Consider the following 21,408-nt stretch of genomic DNA (forward strand, 5'->3'; position numbering starts at 1 on the left):
AGATGTCCATCTGGACTCAGCCTCTGGCAGTTGTGGTCAACAAAAAAGATGATTAATGAAGACTGGATCAACACACATTTATCAAGTATAAAGTAGCTGATATTATAATAAACATGTGGAGTTGATAGCATCAAAACTGAGAAATTGTTCTGATATATATTTTTTAAAATAGTAATTTGAAAGATATTAATGAGTTTTAGGCAGAAAATAAACAAACATCTTTTTGCCTTATTGTCTGACCACCTCATTGTTGACCTTAACTGGTCAAGATAATTATAGTTATTCAAAGGTGTCAAGATTAAAATCAAAAACTTTAAAAATGTCTTTTTTCAGCTATTTGAAAGGCTTTTGGTCTCTCACACCTTGAAGGTAAAGGGACAGTGCACATATGACGGTCTTAATGAAAGGTTCAACAGACCTCCTATATTTAATATCAGTAATTTAAAAGTAGTTGATGTACGTAAGTGAGATTTGATTATAGGGTGTGTCCAAACAGTCTCATTATCTGTCACACGTCTGACCTTTCTATTGTAATAGCTTGTCCAGGATGACTTGTCACAGCCTTTGACTGGGACATAATTGAATGGACCAGTCAGAAAGTTTCTACTCCTATAAAATACTCCACAACAAACACAAACTGTTTAATGTTTACTAAACTGAAACAATTAATGCAAATCTAATCAATTTTATCAACAATCACTTGACTGAGTACTCAACATTCCAAGTGACAAAAAGTGCACTGGACAGGATATAATTGGTCATTACTCCACAAATGGTCCTCAATAAAAATGCTTTGTTGTTAGTTATGATGTGGTTTTCTTATAACTGTGAACTTAAACAGTCCTATACACAAACAGTACAAATAAAGCAGTCTTGGGAACTTTATGAAAGACTTGAAGTATACAGCATAACTTGTCCTTTATTCATAGCCTGTTTATTTCAGATAGATTTAATCTGGCATATGTAATGTGCTTCTATAGAAACTTACTACATTAGCAGATTGGACTCATATTTTCATGTCATGAGCAACAAATCCAGAGTAAGAGTGAAGTAAGAATTAAGTACAATGTATACCCTTCTTAAACTAGATTTCTGACCATTGTTTTAGTGTTATTATGAAAAGCTTTGTGCAGAAGGTCAAAATAATTAGTTCATACTTATATTAATTTCTATATATGTCTAAAAGACAGTTACATTTCAGAAATCAAATACTATCACCCCTTGCACAATTAGTTTTCACATCTTTCTATGTCAATCCAAAATTTTTATTTAGATTCTTGGATGTTTTTTCTGTCTTTCTTTCTGAACAATTTATTGAAGGTAAACCAGTTCACCTCAATTCCAATCTAACATCGCATTTACCGATTTTACTGTATTTCTGTTTCTCAATATACACATTTGTTAATCTGCACATCTTCAATCTAGCAAATTTACCTTATGACCTACTTCGATACTATAAAAATATCTTGAAGGGGAAAAGCGTTTTATTTATTTGAGTTACTATAGTGCTTCACCACCAAGGTGTTAATCATTATAAGATGACCTAATGACTTTGCAGACCAGCCAACAACTAACCTGGATTAAAAACTCATCTTCAACAGTTCAATACCATCATGCCAATTAAACAACATTTTCCAAAGGTGTAATGTTTAGATAATGCTCCTACTAACTGATTCTGCAGTGACCTGATATGCCATTTGAGTTACCTCCGTAATGATTGAACCTTATAATGAGAAGTTTCTTGCTTAATGCGTAACATTTAGAAGCATGTTTGATATAGGCAAGTACTCTATAAGCCTATAAAAATTTCTTCACTTAAACCTAAAGTTTAAAAAAAAATCAAACTGGATTTTATTTGCACTAAAAAAAATCCTTTTTATTAACTTTTTTACAAAATAAACCACAATCTTGATTTGTTTGGCCTAACATAAGAACTGTAAACACAGGTAGTTCTAAATTACTGTGGAATGTTTTACTGCAGATGAAACTGTACAATATGTGTCATTTTTCTCATAATCTCTAACTATTATATAAACAAAACTGCAGAAAGATAATAAAGAAATATAAGTGTAGAGAAGTACTGTGCAATGTCAGTATTGCAAAAACCTAAAGAGGTCAAGATGGCAAAACTCATCTTTATACAAAAAAATATCCCGATCTGATTAAAACAGTATGTGGGGTATACATCAATGATCAGCAAACCAACACAAAAACCTCAACACATCCTTAAAGTTCAACAGACAAGTGTTTATACAGCGTTCCCAGCTCTCACTCCACAGTTCATTTAAGATAAAAGCTCTTGAACTTTTTAGAGGAAAATAAAATTAGAAAGCTATTGATAAAAGTTTCAGCGTTGTGACATTTTTTAATCAAAACTTAGCCATTCATAAATCCACTGCAATCGGGGTATGTTGACGTTATTTTCATTTTGTAGATACAAAATATGAAATAACACACAGTCCTTTAGATCTGAAACTGTTATCTTACAGCTCTGCAAAAGACTTCATTGCACAAAATGTAAACATATTAGATATAGTACAACGAATGTGCAATATTCTGCTGAGCAAGCAACAAACAACGATATCTGATTGAAACTTGATAAATCAGACTCCCTAAACTTACCTATCAGATACATGTAAATATCTTAATTCATCTTGATTTACATTCAAATATTCCAAACAGCACATTTAATCCCACAATTAGTGCCTAAATCCATTTAAATCTAGTGACTCATTCGGACCTTAGATGATTTTAAGATAGGGGAATTTAACACACATTTGTTATAATAGGTGCATAATAGCTGCACGACCTTGCATGGTGCAGTCAGGTGTCAAATTAAAGATTTGATTACTATCTAAATTACAGGTAAATGGAATTAGGAATATAAATATCACAATTTAGATATCATTCATGTTTCTGTACAGCGATAATCTGCTCCTTATGTATCTTTATATTTAATGTCAGGCACATGATAACCCCTGCCTTTACATAATCCCATTGAGGAAATTGATGGGATAAAATTATAGGAAGATAGCTAATCTAACCTAAACAGACTCAACCAGATGCTCCGCAGGGCGTAGCTTTATACGACCGCAGAGGTTTAACCCTGAACAGTTGGGGCAAGTATGGACACAACATTCAAGCTGGATTCCGCTCTAAATTTGGATTGTGATTAAATAGTTGACACAGCATAGGTTTCTGACACAGAATGAATGTATTCAAATGAACTTAAAATTTTTGTTTTCCCTTAGAGCAATTCACTATGCTGTTGAAAATTAATCCTCTCAAAAAAATGTTTGAAGAAATTTTCTTTTTATTTATGAAATTTCAAATGAGAAAAATTTAAATCCAATTTTTTAATCACATCCCCCTTTCCCTTATTCCAAAACTAATTTCAATTAAAATATTCTAATGGAGTTTGCAACAATTACTACTCATTTAAATACATCATATAATATTAAGATGTAAAAAAACTGCTTGTTATCACTGAATTGTAAAGATTATTTAAATTTATCAGTTGGTAGTAAAAAGTGAATATACATTGTATATTGTATATAACAAAGATTTAAGTTGATTCTGGACAAAGAAAGATAACTCCAATTAAAAAAAAATCTTGCAGATATTTCTTGCTTACTATACTGGACAAAGAAAGATAACTCTTAATTAAAAAAAAAATTGCTATTTCACAATATTGTGAAATTAGATATTTCTTGCCATTGCACAATACTGTGCAATTGAAAAGACTTGCTATTGCACAATACTTAATATAATAATTTTAGATCCTGATTTGGACCAACTTGAAAACTGGGCCCATAATCAAAAATCTAAGTACATGTTTAGATTCATCATATCAAAGAGGCCCAAGAATTTAATTTTTGTTAAAATCAAACTAAGTTTAATTTTGGACCCTTTGCACTTTAATTTAGACCAATTTTAAAACTGGACCAAAAATTAAGAATCTACATACACAGTTAGATTTGGCATATCAAAGAACCCCAATTATTCAATTTTTGATGAAATCAAACAATGTTTAATTTTGGACCTCGATTTGGGCCAACTTGAAAACTGGGCCAATAATCAAAAATCTAAGTACATTTTTAGATTCAGCATATCAAAGAACCCAAAGGTTTCAATTTTTGTTAAAATCAAACTAAGTTTAATTTTGGACCCTTTGGACCTTAAGGTAGACCAATTTGAAAACGGGACCAAAAATTAAGAATCTACATACACAGTTAGATTCGGCATATTAAAGAACCCCAATTATTCAATTTTGATGAAATCAAACAAAATTTAATTTTGGACCCTTTGGGCCCCTTTTTCCTTAACTGTTGGGACCAAAACTCCCAAAATCAATACCAACCTTCCTTTAATAGTCATAAACCTTGTGTTTAAATTTCATAGATTTCTATTTACTTATACTAACGCTATGGTGCGAAAACCAAGAAAAATGCTTATTTGGGTCCCTTTTTGGCCCCCAATTCCTAAACTGTTGGGACCGAAACTCCCAAAATCGATACCAACCTTCCTTTTGTGGTCATAAACATTGTGTTTAAATTTCATTGATTTCTATTTACTTTAACTAAAGTTATTGTGCGAAAACCAAGAATAATGCTTATTTGGGCCCTTTTTTGGCCCCTAATTCCTAAACTGTTGAAACCAAAACTCCCAAAATCAATCCCAACCTTTCTTTTGTGGTCATAAACCTTGTGTCAAAATTTCATAGATTTCTATTAACTTAAACTAAAGTTATAGTGCGAAAACCAAGAAAATGCTTATTTGGGCCCTTTTTGGCCCCTAATTCCTAAAATGTTGGGACCAAAACTCCCAAAATCAATACCAGCCTTCCTTTTATGGTCATAAACCTTGTGTTAAAATTTCATAGATTTCTATTCACTTTTACTAAAGTTAGAGTGCGAAAACTAAAAGTATTCGGACGACGACGACGACGACGACGACGACGACGACGACGACGACGACGACGACGACGACGACGACGACGACGCCAACGTGATAGCAATATACGACGAAAATTTTTTCAAAATTTGCGGTCGTATAAAAACTGAATGAGAGTCTAGTCTTAATACCAAAATATGAAAAATTTAATATTGGAATATACAATGTACCTTTATAAATATTGTAAAACATAAGATGGTAAAATTCCGTTTTTTTTCTGTGAATGAATAGGCTTAATTTCATTAATTTGATTGACATAGAATGCATTTCATTTAAAAATAGTTCAACTATTATCATGTATGGGAAAGGAATTTGGAGAAAAACAAAATCATATCTTATGCTGAGTGAAAAAAAGTCCAATGCAATGTAACTTTTCAGTATAAAATTGTTTTCCTGTTCTGTCTAGGATCAGTTCTAATTAATTCCACCTACAAGTTGTTTTAACTTATTGGACCTGTCCACTTAACTGGATTGTTATGGTCAGTATGACCTCCCATGTCTGAGGGGGATTCTAAGTCTAACAAATTGACAGTTTATCAGTCTGTCAAACTTGTCACTTATTACTCCTGGCAAACCAGGCCATAACATCAACAACACTTGCTTAAAAAAATGTCACTTGAAATTAACTTTTAAAAAAAATCTTTAATTTTTTCTCTCCATTATTTGCAAAAGTTGGAATACAGTGTCTTGAATTTTTTTTTTGTTTTGTAAAGAAATTAATTTCCTTAGTTGCCCCCTCGACTATAACATGACCATAACTGTCCTGGTCTGTTTTATAAAGTGATAGATACGATACATTGGTCTTACAGGAAATTATGGCCATTTCACTTGACATATATCAAACAAAAGAAAAGAAACTTAGTTCACTTCAAAGTCATATATCATAAAAAAGTATAAAACAATTCTTTTTCTATAAATTTCCATTTTTCATTTTGTAATATGAGTCATTTGTCATCAATCAAATTAAATAAAAGTATATGAAATATGTGGGGAAAGTGTCTATGAGACAACAACCCAACAACACATCAAAATACAGGCTTGAATGCAGACTTTAACAAAACCATGAAATGAAATACCCATGAAAATATGTACCTATCAAAATAAATTTTAATCCACAGTTTAACAGTTTGTATTTTAAAAGCATGCAAAATTTATGAGATTACAAAAAAAAAAATTAAATTTAAAGAATTTAAAAAAAAAAAAAGAGTAAAAAACGCACATATATTTTTGACTCTTCTATGATTGGTAGTTAAATCAACCCTCTCGCAAAATTTGTTGGATCTGTTGTACCATGTTACAAGGTATAGTTTCTGGTCCGCTCCTATTTGTTTACATTTAGCAAAGACGTTGTTTTCATAACAATATCAGTTAATATACATGTACCATTTGAGTTTATACAAAAATCTTTTTTATGCTTGAAATTTTCAATTCAAAAATCTAAGTTCTCTTAGAAATTCTGAAAAGTCTAGTACTTTTTTTAGAATATAAAGACCTTAATACTATAAAAACATGTATCATGACCCATATAGTACAAGATAATTATGATGATCCGTGTTCAAACACCTATGGCCATGTTTTTCATTATCTAACAATATTATATGATACTATCTAAATATGACAACCTGTCATAGAAAATATAGTAGTATTATGTCATTATAAGTCTGTCGGACACCTTAGCCTGTACAACATGACAACAAAACATCATACCCACAAGTATACCTGTTAGGTAGGTTTGTCGGTCATTACAAATATGTGCAAAATACACAAATGTACAATGAGAATATAATGCTATTCCTAAAGCCAAACCACAGAAAATGTCTCATTACCTTCTCAGATCACAAAGATATATCTACAATTCCTCTAGCTAAATTTTGCTGTTATTTATTTATAAACAAATGACCTTTGTTTCGTTCTTTTAGATTTACAAAACTTTACATAATTATTCAAATAGGAAAGGCGGATGCTGTGAAACAAATGACCATGTAATTTAATAGTCATTGTAAAAATGACATCAAGTGAAATCTCAAATTATATAATAGGAAATAGATGCTCATATATACATACTTTTAAAACTGCAGATAAACTGTAGTAAGAAAATATATACGAAAATTAATGAATTACAACCCAAAAAGTAAAATCGTGTAGTATTTTTTTTTAAACATCTTAAGTTCTTGGTAGATGCTGGGAAGAAGGATTCCCATAGAGTTAAATACGTCTTAGGAATTTCTGGTTTTGTAGAATAAAGCTGACAAAATGTAACCTATATCTTGTTCTTATATCATTAATAAATGCATGATAGGTAAAAATTGTAATGCATTGATTCTTATCATAATATTTACATTTGTATACAAACTAATTGCTAGATTTCCTGATACTTTGACATAGACTACAACTGAAATGTTACACGGACCCCCACTAACTGCTAGCATTACAAAAGTACAAATATGTACTTATCCATTCATAAATTTTCATGAATGGAATAAAAATTGTCACTCATTTTACAAATAGATACTCATCTTCCTTTTTATGTATGTAATAAACCCACAATATTACTTCATCAAAATACAATATTTAAAGATCAAAGGCATTTTCCTAATTATTTGAAAAATAACCACAATTAAATTTTTGAACATAAAATTGCATAGGTCACCACAGTGGTACTATTTTGGAGGTTTAATGACAAAAGTTATTACAAAAAACCTTCAAAAGTAATTAATCATCTGTGTGATAAGGTGTATAGTTTTTATGAATAAGTTTCAAACCAACAAACTTTGAAAAATGACACTCACTCAGATTATAAAATAAATCTAAATGAACAAAATGAAGTATTTATTTGATATTAGTCACAAGATAAATAAGTGTAAAATTACTTTTTTTAATGCATCAAGAATCATAAGAACAAAAGTATTTAAATTGGACAAAATTAACCATAAATAGCTCAAATTGTAATGTATTTTATGACTTATTATGCAGTAAATAAAGAAAAATCGTAAATTTTCACGAAAAAACCTACAAAATATGAACAAGACGTATGCTTGTTTGTCAAGTTTCAATTCATAATACTTATTTCTACGTATGGAATTTAATGCTTTGATGTCATTATTTAACAAAAATCTGAATGAACTACAACTTGAAGATTTGCCCCTTCAAAAGAATGAATTAATCTTACATGTACAAAAAAAAACTATGTTAATTGGACATGCTTTGATACTATATATGCCCTTGAATTTTTACTAGATAACATTTTTGTTCGCTTTGGGGATTCCGTATATCGTCAGATTATCGGAATTCCAATGGGGACTAACTGTGCACCACTTATTGCGGACCTCTTTTTGTATTGTTTCGAGTTACAATTTATGACAAAAATAAGCAAAGACCCATCAAAACAACATCTGATAAACAAATTTAATAATACTTTTAGATATTTGGATGATATTTTGGCTCTCAATAATGACGACTTCAGTATGTATATTAATGAAATTTATCCTGGTGAACTCACTTTAAATAAAGCTAATACTAACAATGACCACTGCCCTTTCCTCGATCTTGATATCTATATCACTAACGGAAAGCTGAATACTAAAATTTATGATAAAAGGGATGATTTTTCATTTCCTATCGTTAATTATCCGTTTTTAGATGGTGACGTTCCCTTGTCACCATCTTACGGTGTTTATATATCTCAACTTGTACGATTCGCTCGTGTATGTAACAATGTTTTAGATTTTAACGAGAGAAATTTATGTATTACTGAAAAATTATTACACCAGGGTTTTCGATATCACAAACTAGTCAAAACATTTACTAAATTTTATCATCGGTATAAAGACATCATTCGTAAATATAGCTCAACATGCAGACTTTTTATACGTTCAGGTATTTCACATCCAATTTTTTATGGAAATATTCTTTATAAAGCACAAAGGTGTCAGTATTCACCTCATAAACTTACAAAACCTTTGAATAGACTTATTAAGAAGGGATATAATTACGATACTGTTGTCAAGTCATTAAATATTGCATATTTTGGCGTTAATATTGAGTCACTGATAAGGTCTTTGCGTCGGAACTAAACACATTTATTCTAAAAACAGTTGTTGGCATGACACGGGTTATGTTCTTCTCATATATGTTATGATGGTATGATACTAAACCCCTTACGGGAAGGATTGTGCCTGATGTTCATATGATGAAATCATAATCTTTCAGTCAGTTTAATTGAAGTCTGGAGCTGGCATGTCAGTTAACTACTAGTAGTCTGTTGTTATTTATGTATTATTGTCATTTTGTTTATTTTCTTTGGTTCCATCTTCTGACATCAGACTCGGACTTCTCTTGAACTGAATTTTAATGTGCGTATTGTTATGCTTTTACTTTTCTACACTGGTTAGAGGTATAGGGGGAGGGTTGAGATCTCACAAACATGTTTAACCCCGCCGCATTTTTGCGCCTGTCCCAAGTCAGGAGCCTCTGGCCTTTGTTAGTCTTGTATTATTTAAATTTTAGTTTCTTGTGTACAATTTGGAAATTAGTATGGCGTTCATTATCACTGAACTAGTATATATTTGTTTAGGGGCCAGCTGAAGGACGCCTCCGGATGCGGGAATTTCTCGCTACATTGAAGACCTGTTGGTGACCTTCTGCTGTTGTGTTTTTTTATTTTGGTCGGGTTGTTGTCTCTTTGACACATTCCCCATTTCCATTCTCAATTTTACTATTGTATAATTTCAGTCATCCTTCTAATAGCTTCATGTTTCAGTATGGTAAGCCTTTAATTTCACATGAATTTGAGTTAACAAGTCAGAGCAGTATCAAAGATCTATTTCAATACCAGTTGACATCAATCTAGGTTTCAAAAGTTGGTTTTTTTTTCAATATTTGTGAAACACATGAAATCTTAAGCTTTGAGTTTGTCTATGGAAAATTTTTCCAAAAATTGGTAAGACATTATAGAAGTGTTATCTTATAATGACCTTTAGGGCTTGTAGCCAGTATACAAGTTTTTGGCAACCAACCACCGTAACATGGTAAGTGACTTTGAACAGATCATTGGTTCACTTTTAAATATCATTGCTGATGCAAAGGCATAAAAAATGCCAATGCAGTTAAAATACCCATACTAGAGCTGTCTGGAAACCTTATCCTGATTCACAAGTGAGACAAAATGAAGACATTGGAAATCTACCTCAAAAAGGTCTGAGATCATGACATTAAAATATTGCCTTAGATCAAATGGATCTGTACATTTTCTATTGATGCAAAAATCAGGATTTTCCATTTTTTAAATACATATTGTTGTTGGAGCTAGGCTGACTTATAAATTTCAGTAGGAATTAAATATAAAAAGAAGTTTTGGTATGATTGCCAATGAGCCAACTCTCCACAACAGACCAAATGACACAGAAATTATCAACTTTAGGTCACTGTACTGCCTTCAAAAATGAGCAAAGCCTGTCATTGGTAAAATATGATTATTTCAAACCCTTGGGCTATATTTAACAATAGTTGTTGTCTCCAAAGAAGAAAATTTGTAACATAAATCAAAATGATCATGACACTGTTGAAACATCATTATAACTGTCAAATTTTAACATACTCTTAATTAAATAATAAACAATAAATAAATTTAAAATCATTTCTGATATAACATCCTTTGATGTGTGAAAAATAAGAAATCAAAATGTCCTAATGACCTAGAATTTACTTTATTAAATGTCATGTAGTGAAAGACTTAATTAAAACTTTATTACTATTATTTTTGGTATTACAACATATTACAACATCAAACACTACCAAACCAATTTATTAGTGTGCTTATATTTTCAATAAACAAATTAAAGGTGACTTTTAAATATTTAAAGCACCACTATGTATGTAAAGTCAAGATTAAGGGATGTGAAGTTAAACTTTTCACTATTTATATTCGGCAACAATTCTTTTACAGTTTTACATTTGAACAAACACTTTGAGACATCTTCAAACTGAGAAAGTTAAACAACTGAGTAAAATACATAACAAATATTTACTACATTAAAGAAATGTTGAGAGGAGTTAAGCCTATAAGCATCACTACAGTACACAGAGACTTGAAGGCTAAAGATTTACCAGCAGTTACTATTCCGTCACAAAAGTTCTAAACTTCTACTTCAATGATTTTCTGTATCATGTCGGAAAAGGCCAAAAAAGAATTCTACATATATATTTTTTCCCAAAGTATTCCAAGCCTGCTTATCTCTGAATTTCAATCAGACAATGCAGACAATAGCATGACTTAAACTTTCAATTATTTTTTTTTTGGTTGCTTAAGGTCCAGTGGCACATATTTCGTTGGTGTTCAGGATGACTTTTAAAACTTTTAATGAGACAGAACTACTGCAAAAAAGTAGCACTTTTTTTAATACCATTTCAACAAAAGCAAGCAAAACGAAAAAAGTTCACCACACGTGTCCAATCAGGACAAATGGAAAGTGACATGTACTGTAACATGATAGGAATGATAAGCATGATTATTTAAGAATGATAATCATGATAAGTGGAATGCAATTTCTGTTAAATGGTAAACATTGGTAAAATATCAGCTTGGTATGATCTGAAGCATGTACCTGTAATATCAGTATGTATAGACACCTGTTAATTGTGAACGCTTTACACAGATTGTGTCAATTTACTTATGTCTGTATGTCTAATAACATTATCATGTTCTGTCTGGGCTAACACAACTGACCATAGGTATTAATCAGGGTAATTATGATCACATATACTTAATCATTTTTTGCCATCTTTTCTGCCAAATAACTCTTTTAATGTAAAGAACTGTTACAATTGTTTAAATTTTTAAGGTAGCACTTTCAACTATTGATTGGAAAATAGACAAAGGAGGATCCAGAACTTTTTATAAAAAGGAGCCCACTGACTGCCATAAGTTGGGACCAACTTCAGTCATGCTTAAGTGATTCCCTATATAAAATCAACCAAATTTTTCCAACAAAAGGTAGAGCCCTGGCAATATGAGGCCCCCTGGAACCGCCTATGTTAGAGCAATACTACCACAACCCTTCACTAACCAGCACCTAGTAAACCATCCTACATCCTTAAAAAGGGGGGGTAGGAGGGGTCTCGATCCTGAAATCCTGGGCTTAAAAACACGAACTCTCAAAGTCCTGAATCAAATTTAAATTCCGAAATTTTGAAAAAAAAATTCACGGATCCCAAAATGGTCAATCCTGAAAACCAGAGCTTAAAAACACCCGATCCTAGAGTCCAGATAAAGGTCCTATCCCCCCTCTTAAAAATATGTTTACATACATCAATTTACCTATTTTACTTTTTATTATCTTTAAGCCTTAATTTTTTACAGATATATAATAAAGATTCCATCGAAAGGGGTGTATTTTCAGAATACATGAATAAATCATCTCAGTTTCAATGAAAGATAGCAGAAACAAAAGCTCATGTGAAGTTCAGTAGGTTACTTGTTATAGTTTAACTTTCTAATTGTAAGTCTCTGTATTAGCATTTTTCTCCCAAGACTGATTTTCTACATTTTTGTATTTAAATTAGAAACACTATCTTTAACCCCAAGGATAAAGAAACTATCCTATTACTATTATATATATTTATTTGGTCAGTGAAAAAATATAATTTTTTGAGTGGTCAAGTGTCATGATGTCAATAGTGTCAACCCTAACCCTAACCCTAACACTAAACCCTAACCCTAAACCCTAACCCTAAACCATATAGCAAAAGATTCATATTAAATCCATGAAATTGCTGTATACAAATCACACTCTTTGAGGGATAACACCTTCTTTATGTTTCTGCACCTCTTAAGATGCAACATCTAAATGTGTCTAGCTTTAGAGCATGTATTGCAATTTAAATTAGATTCTACATAGATAAATATTAAAATAAAACTTGGATCCCCTCTTTTTGAAGTCATGATTTACAATAAAATGTAGAAAATGATTAACCTTTGAATATTGTATATAAGAAGATGATTTATGAAATAAATATATAAACTATATGCTATCACAACTATTCATTAATGTAGATACCACTTGTTTTACTTAGATATCAGAGATAGGAAAACCAATATCATTAGAGGAACACTCATAAAACAGGTCTACACAAAATTATAGAATCAATCTTAATGCAAACACTTTGAAGCAATAATTTTCAGTATAAAAAGAATTATATTTTGATACATGTAGATTAAAATAGATGAAATTCATATCATCTCCTCAATTATCACATAGATCCATGGGTTTTATAATAAACGTCAATAGATATCCCATAGCTAGAATAAAAAGTGAATACCGCCCAAAACATTAATACATCTATACCCCCTCTTCTCCATAGGTGGATCCTGGGGGAGTGGGGGATTCGATTAATTCAGCCTCCCCTTTAGGTCAGTCAGGGCCCCCTACCCCCCTTATAAAAAATTCTGGATCTGCCAGCTGTTCTCAGTGTATACTAAAATAAGGTGATGGTTTGTTTCACTGTGAACTTAGATATAAGTGACAGATGACCTTGATATGTACATGGTTCATTTAATTCTGGTAGGGATAAAATGTTTCAACTGCATCCACATATGGACACACATATAGAGTCTGAGGGAAAAACATTGTAATTACATACCTACAACATATTTCTAACCATGGATAATACGTTGATCAATGCATATCACAACATTTTACTTCTTTAACCTCATTCAACCTCTTGTAGTAAAAAATAACTATCAATTAATTACTGTGCTACACGATTCTTTAATTTTGTCTAGCCCTTCCTTTCGAATAATCTATAAATTTTCAATAAACTATAATGATCATGAGTTCTGCTTGTTCTACATCAGACCACCAAGCCAAATGTCTTATAAAACTCTGAATGTGTTAGGTACCTGAGATAGTTACTATTGGCACAAGGCCATACTCCATTGTGTCTGACCTTCAATTTCATAACAGCTCTTGTATACACTTGAAAAAAAACAAAATGTGCTGACTACCATTGTACGCTATCCTATTTTTGAGGTGAATTAAATTTAAAATATAAAATAATGCAGTTAATATTTGAAATTGGGGTAAAGTTTGTATTAAAAATTAATATGTGCTCATAAGACATGATGCTCTGCAAACACTATTGCATTTATGTTATGTTAAATAGGAAATCAGGATCAAAGTTTTAAGTGGATGTGATGCAAATTACTCTTAAAGAAAACTCTGACCTAAACGAAGACAGTCCATAAAATCAAAACAAGGGTAACACAAGCACTACCCAACACCAGTAGACAGCTCAGGTGCTCAAAGTACACAAAAAATCAAGAATTAATTGGCCCATTTGAATCCTTTTATAAAAATCCATGCAATATGGTCAAAACTTTTAATGAAAGATACCAAAATAATGTTTGCACTGACTGAACCAAAAGGTGAAAAGCAGCTGAAACAGACATGATAATAAAAATAGACCTTAAATTACAAGCATGGTCAAATACTTATTAACCAGAGTCTTTCATTAAAACATTTGGCTATTATACCTAATGTAACAATTAATAACAAAGAGACTAGATTTCTTTTATCATGTATTTGCTTTCTGTGCAAGGTGGAGTTTGTCCACATACCAATACCTGACATTAAATTCACATCAAATGACAGAAAATGAGGGCCACACATGAATGATATCATGTTCACTTTTTGTATAAAATCATCTACTCTTCATCATACCACATTGTTGTATAAAAATGGGTAATACATAAATCACCTTATATCAGACAGAAGATACAAAATCTTACAGTATGTAAAAACTGCACTCAATATTGGACATCTCTTATTGTAAGCATCCACTTGTCCTGTCCAGAAATGTCTTGGTAATAATTTACTCTTGGATTTTTTAATGTAAGCTGCCTTCAGAACTTTCTTTTACATGACTTTGTCATTGAAAAAAAGTCACATTAATGACCTGGGTCTAAAAGTTACATTTAACCTGAGTCGAGGAACATTAGAAAAGATAAAATAAAATGTGGTATGATTGCCAATGAGACCACCCTCCACAAGAGACAAATGATGTGGAAGTAAGCAAGTATAGGTCACCATTTAGCCTTCAGTTTTACACTTTAATATCAGCCACTGTACTTCCAAGTAGATTGCATACAGCTACACCATGAATTGTGAAGAAAAACATGATCTTGCATAATAAATTTGTATACAGAATTCCAACAAAAGAAAGAAAAACACCCCAAACATTGTTAAACAGTATCATCCCTTACACTGCACTTTCTATTGAAGAAATATTCAACATTGACCAAATTATAACAGTTACAATGAAATACCTCTTTATGTAGGTACAGATAATAAACTTGTTCAAGCCCATAAGTTTTCTGGGCAACTATTGAGGTGTACCTATGCTTAAATGTGCATAAACAATCTTGCACTATTACAGCTTAGTTAAATAATGTGCACCTTTTAATTGAGGTCATATCTCCATGCATTTTTTTATCTTTATATAATAAAACATTCTTACATCATACAGTATAGCAGAGGCATCATGTAAGCAATAGATCATTACATGGCAGTTAATAACTTGACCTTAAAATCAATTATTTTGAACATTAATTCTCCAGAGATGTGACCACAGGATCAACAGACAAATACTGAAGGCTTATATTTTCAAAGGTACAAATTGTACTATTTCAACAGTTGTGGCCATTTTTCCAGTGAAATATGATTAATGGAGAAACAGTTATTGTCATAAAAGTTTTATTTTACTAGACAGTAATAATGTGGGAGTAAAGAAGATTGATATATGTATAGATGGTTGTACATATAAAACCATGTTCCTAAGCAATAACCTAACTCTTGGCAAGAATAACTGGTGATAAGCTGGGATTAGACAAGGTCTTCATATCATAACATCATCAATACAATAGCTGGCAATAGTACAGTACAGTCAAAACAAAACTTTTACTACAAAATAGCCACAAGTTTTTGGCAATACTAAAGGATTGCATTTGTTTCTTTCATTTTGGCTTTCAAGGGTAACCGAAATTCTATTTTCATTTGCTTTGTTATCTTCAAAGTATATATACTCTGAACTTAAGGTAAGGATGTAAAAGAAATGCAGAGCACTATACTGCCTTCAACAATGACCAAAACCAATGTCATATTGTAAGCTTTAAAATGCCATGAACATAGTTCACAAGAAAAAACAATGAACTGACGTATGCTAAAAAAAAATAATAAAGCAGATAAAACAGTTACAATCAACGCCAACCAATGAATTACAGGCTTCCAACTGGGATCAGGCACCTATGGAAAGTGGCAGGGTTAAAAAAATATATTGTGATTGCAATAACCTCGTGCTAGCTCCCAAAAGTGGTGCTATTTAAGGCACAACATAAGAACAAACTATAAAATCAGTTGGACAAGGCTAGAATTATCATATAAGTACTAAGCAACATCAGGAAAATATAAGTATATCATACAGTTTAAATGACAGAAGCATGTCAAAGCCTTAAAGGCAAACGACCCCATTTCTTAAATTTCTTTAAAAAAATCATGGTTTCAGCAATTATGAAAAAAATTGTCATTAAATTGATGTTAATGGTCCATTCAAAAGGCATTTATATCTAAATGGTGATTTCCATAATAGTTTTTAACTTCTAATTGCAGAATTATAAAGATTAAATGTCGTAACTAACATATAGAAAGTCTCTGCTCATTGGAATAGAACAAATAGAAAGAAATTTTAAATACATTTAACATGCAAATTGTGATAACAAGCTATTTGTAACATTTCAAAGCAATCTTTTAGACTAGTTTATGACTAAGATTCATCATACTGTATTCAACAAATATGGGTATAAAAAAAAATATTTAGGTCATTGGGTCTTTATAAATCAGCTGACATCACAAAATTAATATATGTACAGTATTTAAAGATGACCTAACTGAAATCTAATACTCTTTTAGACTACAAGCAAACAACCAACTCACCACAGTAGAGATAACTTGTCACAAATAGCATAAAGACACCAGCAATGTGCACTATTTCTCTTACAAAGAAACAAGGCTTTATACTTCTGAAATTTTTGATTTCAGGTCTGTAACAGACTTTCACAAAGACCTTACTTTCACTTGCCATTTCAGCATCAAGACTGACAGTACAAATCTTAATTAAATAGGATATGCAAATGACTTCATGCTATTTTGATTTAATAAAAGATATATATATTGTTCAATATTTCTGTCAAACATGATTGTTTAATAACTTTATCTTGCAAAACATATAAGTGTCCAGGGACTTATGTGAAGCCAAATCAGACAACAATGCCTTAAATGGATAATATTCATGACCCAGGAGATCGAAATATAAAAACTTTGCTTTCTTGATAATAGTTAAGGTGGGAGTTAAGGTAGCATAGAAGTGATATTAACGATGCAGTATTTCACATTGTATAACAGATGAATAATTCCCTAACTGCAGATAAAACTTACACTACAATTCAGCAAGGATAGTCAAACTGTAGCCAGAATTACTTCTACCGAGCCTACACTTTAGACTTCAATCTATGCTAAATGATTTATTTAAAGGACTGACCATAAATTCTTTAAATGTCCTGATTTCCTTCATTCTTTAAACCTAAATGGAAGACCGGGACAAGATACCATTAAAGGAAATACAATAAATTATAATTAAAACCCCCTCAAATGTGATTACTGTTAGCACATATTATTAACGGTCAACATCACCTTTTTTCTTCTCGTCCTTAACATGTACTATTCAGAGTAATTAAGGTTGATGGCTAATTCTTTTACTAATCAAGCTTTGCAAATTGGTTTAGAAGGCATTAGAACTTAATCAAGGAAAAAGACCCCATCAAAGATATCTGAACATTTTGTCACAAAACGAATTTATGATGGCTATATATTACAAGTTTAACAATTAGCGAGTAATTATAAACAAGACACATAATATTCAAGCCAGGGAATTTCAGTAGAACATGGTACAAATATGACTGACTTTTAAAACCATTTACTTTCTGATAATATACCATTACAATATGGTCAGTCATGGTTGAGGACATATATCATAGATCATTTTGTACACTGTTCATTACCTATATACACCCTCCACGTAGGTAAAGCAGGTGGAGCAAAAGACAGGTGTTAAAACCAAATATCGAAGCTGAATATACAAATAGTATAAATCATAGCACCAAGGATACTAAAGCATTCTCTGATGAGATGGCATGAATCAAACACACCAACATAAAGGTTTCAATTACCATTTAGGCCAATTAATACAAAATAATATGTGTTGTGTAATGCAATGGACAAAACAAGCTTATTTTAATTGGTAAAAGCATGCTTTCCACAGCATGATGATGCAGTTTTACTAGATGAATATCCCTGCATTATATTTCTCTTAAGTATTTAACTTTAATGCAAAAAATAATGATGTCATCACTGTCAAGTAATGTTACACAAACAAAAAAATACTTTTTGACAACGACCACCTCCCACCACCACACCATCCAAAAGAAATATTTTTTTAACAGAAAAACAGGAAAGGTACCACTATTACTGAAGTTTTACAAGAAACATGTTCAATTTTGACCATAATTTCATGTTTAATATACTTTTTATGTAATACATGTATCATCATTATTCACAATAAAATAATCCAATTGTCCTTTTCAAAGTCACAGTATAATTTCAGAAAATGGAAAAATTGTGTTCTTATTTGTGAAAGATTTAGTGAACAATAAATAATTTGTATTTTAAACATGTTATCAAAATAACTGTAATTTTTAAAAGCATAGCCAAAATCTTTGTACTAGTGACCAACAGACACAACAAATAATAGCGGTCAAATATAATATGTCATTCTAGCATGTAAATCATGGCCTTTTATCGTTGTCACTGGTCTCATCTTGTATTATACCTGGGTAATGGACCTTCAAATTGTTTTATTACTAGACTAATGGTCAGCTGTCATCAGTTCTATTGTGTCACAATAAAATTCAAATTTGGAGTCTTGTTTAAAATTTATTGCCAGACATTTTATAATTAACAGATGACCTTAGCAATGCTTAGTATGCATGCAGTGATAGAGAATTTCAAAGTTCATTCTCAAATCAAGGAATTACATTTATAAGAAAAGTTGTACACTTTGTCTAATACTGAAAACACGGCAAAACTACTTAGAGCCATTTCATATGGGTAAAAACTTCATAATACAACTCCATTTCAGTAGATAAGTGCATTTGTACTTGCAACTGGTCTTTTTTTGGTCCACCTCCTTAATGTTGTGGTTTGGATTAAAATGTAAAAAGTTAATGCAAATAGTATTTAATAATATCAGGAAATAATCCTTGTTCTGTAGTCTAAATTTTAGTGACATGTCCAATATCTTTCATCAATGAATATTAAGATCGACATTTCCGCTGTTTTTCTAATACCATAAAAGGATCTTCTTATTAAAATCTTGAGAGTTTGTTCAACTAAACATCTGATTGAAATATGCAATTGAAAAGTGAATACAAAACTGTAAATATTTTTCTGACTTATTATGGAAAGTAAGCCCATATAATCTTTAATATGATTTGTGGTAATACCTTAATATTTCTCTCTGATCTGTGATAAAGATCGGGTTATACTAATATTTAAGGATAATTCCCTGGCTATGTAAGTATTTTATGTGGTATTTTGACACTCTATAAATTGATCAACCTTTTAATTCAGTTTATTTTCTTCAAGTATTGGCAAGAACTTTAACACCAAATAAATGTATTGTTGATTTCCTTTTGTTTACTGCACTTCAATCTATTCCTTAAGCAAAGATTTTTATAATTGGTTTTCTATAAGTGATATTTGAGGTCCATTACCTGGTAATACACTTTAGGTAATAGACTCCCAATGATATTATATATATAAATGTAAAAACTATCTTATTTGTTCAAATAATAAAAATTGAAATTAGCTAAATAAATGAGTCATATTTCAAAAAAATGAAATTTAAGTGATTCCATTGCATTCCAATATGAATAAACAGAGGCCGCATTACAACAATAAATGAATTATTCGTTTGCAATGACCAGGCAGGATATATTTAAAAATTCCACTATGTTGAATAAGCTAACACCTGAATTTCAAATTAGAATTTCTATTGAAAACAAAAACCCCTAACCTTCAGCATAAAGTAGGTAATGTCACAATAACATGACTTTGTGTACTGTTATGTCATATCAGACAGTAAACACTTATATATTCATTAAATGTAATTCAATATCCTGCATTTGTTACATGCTTTACCATGAAATAAGGATCAACTGCTCAAATGTAAAAAAGAAGATGTGGTATGATTGCCAATGAGACAACTATCCACAAAAGACCAAAATGTTCCCCTTTCTTATTACAAAAACCTTCTTGGTACTTCACAAAAGACCCATTCCTGTCATGTCCATAGCTAAGATTAACCTGTGCTAAAGATGGGTTACACATCAACCTTTGGTATCTCATTTTCATACATTGACGGATCAAGAGGGGTTCTGGGAGTTGGAACTCCCCCCTTTTTTGGACAATCAATGCATTTGAATGGGGACAACCCGTTTTTCTCCTGGATTTCAAACCCCTCTCCTTTTTAAAAATGGCCAGATCGGCCCCTGTCATTTACAGAATTTGTACAATGTTACTACCTACCTTTTACACCACAGTCTGACTGTGGCTTAACTGGATGTGAATGTCTGTAAATGTAATGAGCATTTGTATCTCCTTTAGAAGAATCACTTTCTGTGAATGGTTCAACAATGAAATGTTCACCATGTGCATGAAATGAACCAAGCTGAAAATAGAAAATAAAACTTAGTATTCAACTTTAGCTTTGGCTTTTAGTTATAAAACTTTATAAATATTAAAACATTTAAACCACTGCATTAGTTTGAACCTATCCTAAGTCAGGAACTTGATTTTTCAGCGGTTGTCATATGTTGATGTGGTTCTTTAGTGATTCTGGGTTTTCTTAAACTGATTAGACTGTTGGTTTTCTTGTTAGAATGGATTTATACTAGTCATTTTTGGAGCCCTTTATAGCTTACTGTTCGGTTTGAGCCAAGGCTCTGTGTTGAAGACCTTGTTTAGACCAATAATGGTTTACTTTTACAAATTGTGACTTGGATGAAGAGTTGTCTCATTGGCACTCATCATTTTGCTCATACCACATCTTCTTATATCTATGAATTTAAAAGTCACTTTATGAGGTCACCACCACACATCTGTTTCGTCTTATATGAACTTCATATGTGTTACAGAATCTTACAATTTCTGACTTTCAAGCTTCAGTGTCAATGATACAAAAGCAGTACAGACATAAAGTCGGATATATTTTTAGCTATTTTATAAATAAAAGGAGATGTCAGTTAATATAAATCATATGGAAATGTGGTTTAGTAGCATTAAGACAGCA

General features: G+C 31.3%; 1 protein-coding gene across 3 annotated transcripts in view; it reads right to left on the bottom strand.

The window, feature by feature from the left end:
- The window catches only part of LOC134685383 (A disintegrin and metalloproteinase with thrombospondin motifs 9-like), a 108,766-nt gene that overhangs the window by 83,315 nt on the left and 4,043 nt on the right, over positions 1-21,408 (bottom strand). For all 3 annotated transcript variants that reach the window (XM_063545099.1, XM_063545109.1, XM_063545116.1), the window contains one exon: positions 20,646-20,787. In XM_063545099.1, the coding sequence (XP_063401169.1) occupies positions 20,646-20,787 (142 nt within the window). The remainder of the gene's footprint in view (positions 1-20,645; positions 20,788-21,408) is intronic.

Source organism: Mytilus trossulus, chromosome 1 (genome assembly GCF_036588685.1).
Source record: "Mytilus trossulus isolate FHL-02 chromosome 1, PNRI_Mtr1.1.1.hap1, whole genome shotgun sequence".
NCBI lineage: Eukaryota > Metazoa > Mollusca > Bivalvia > Mytilida > Mytilidae > Mytilus > Mytilus trossulus.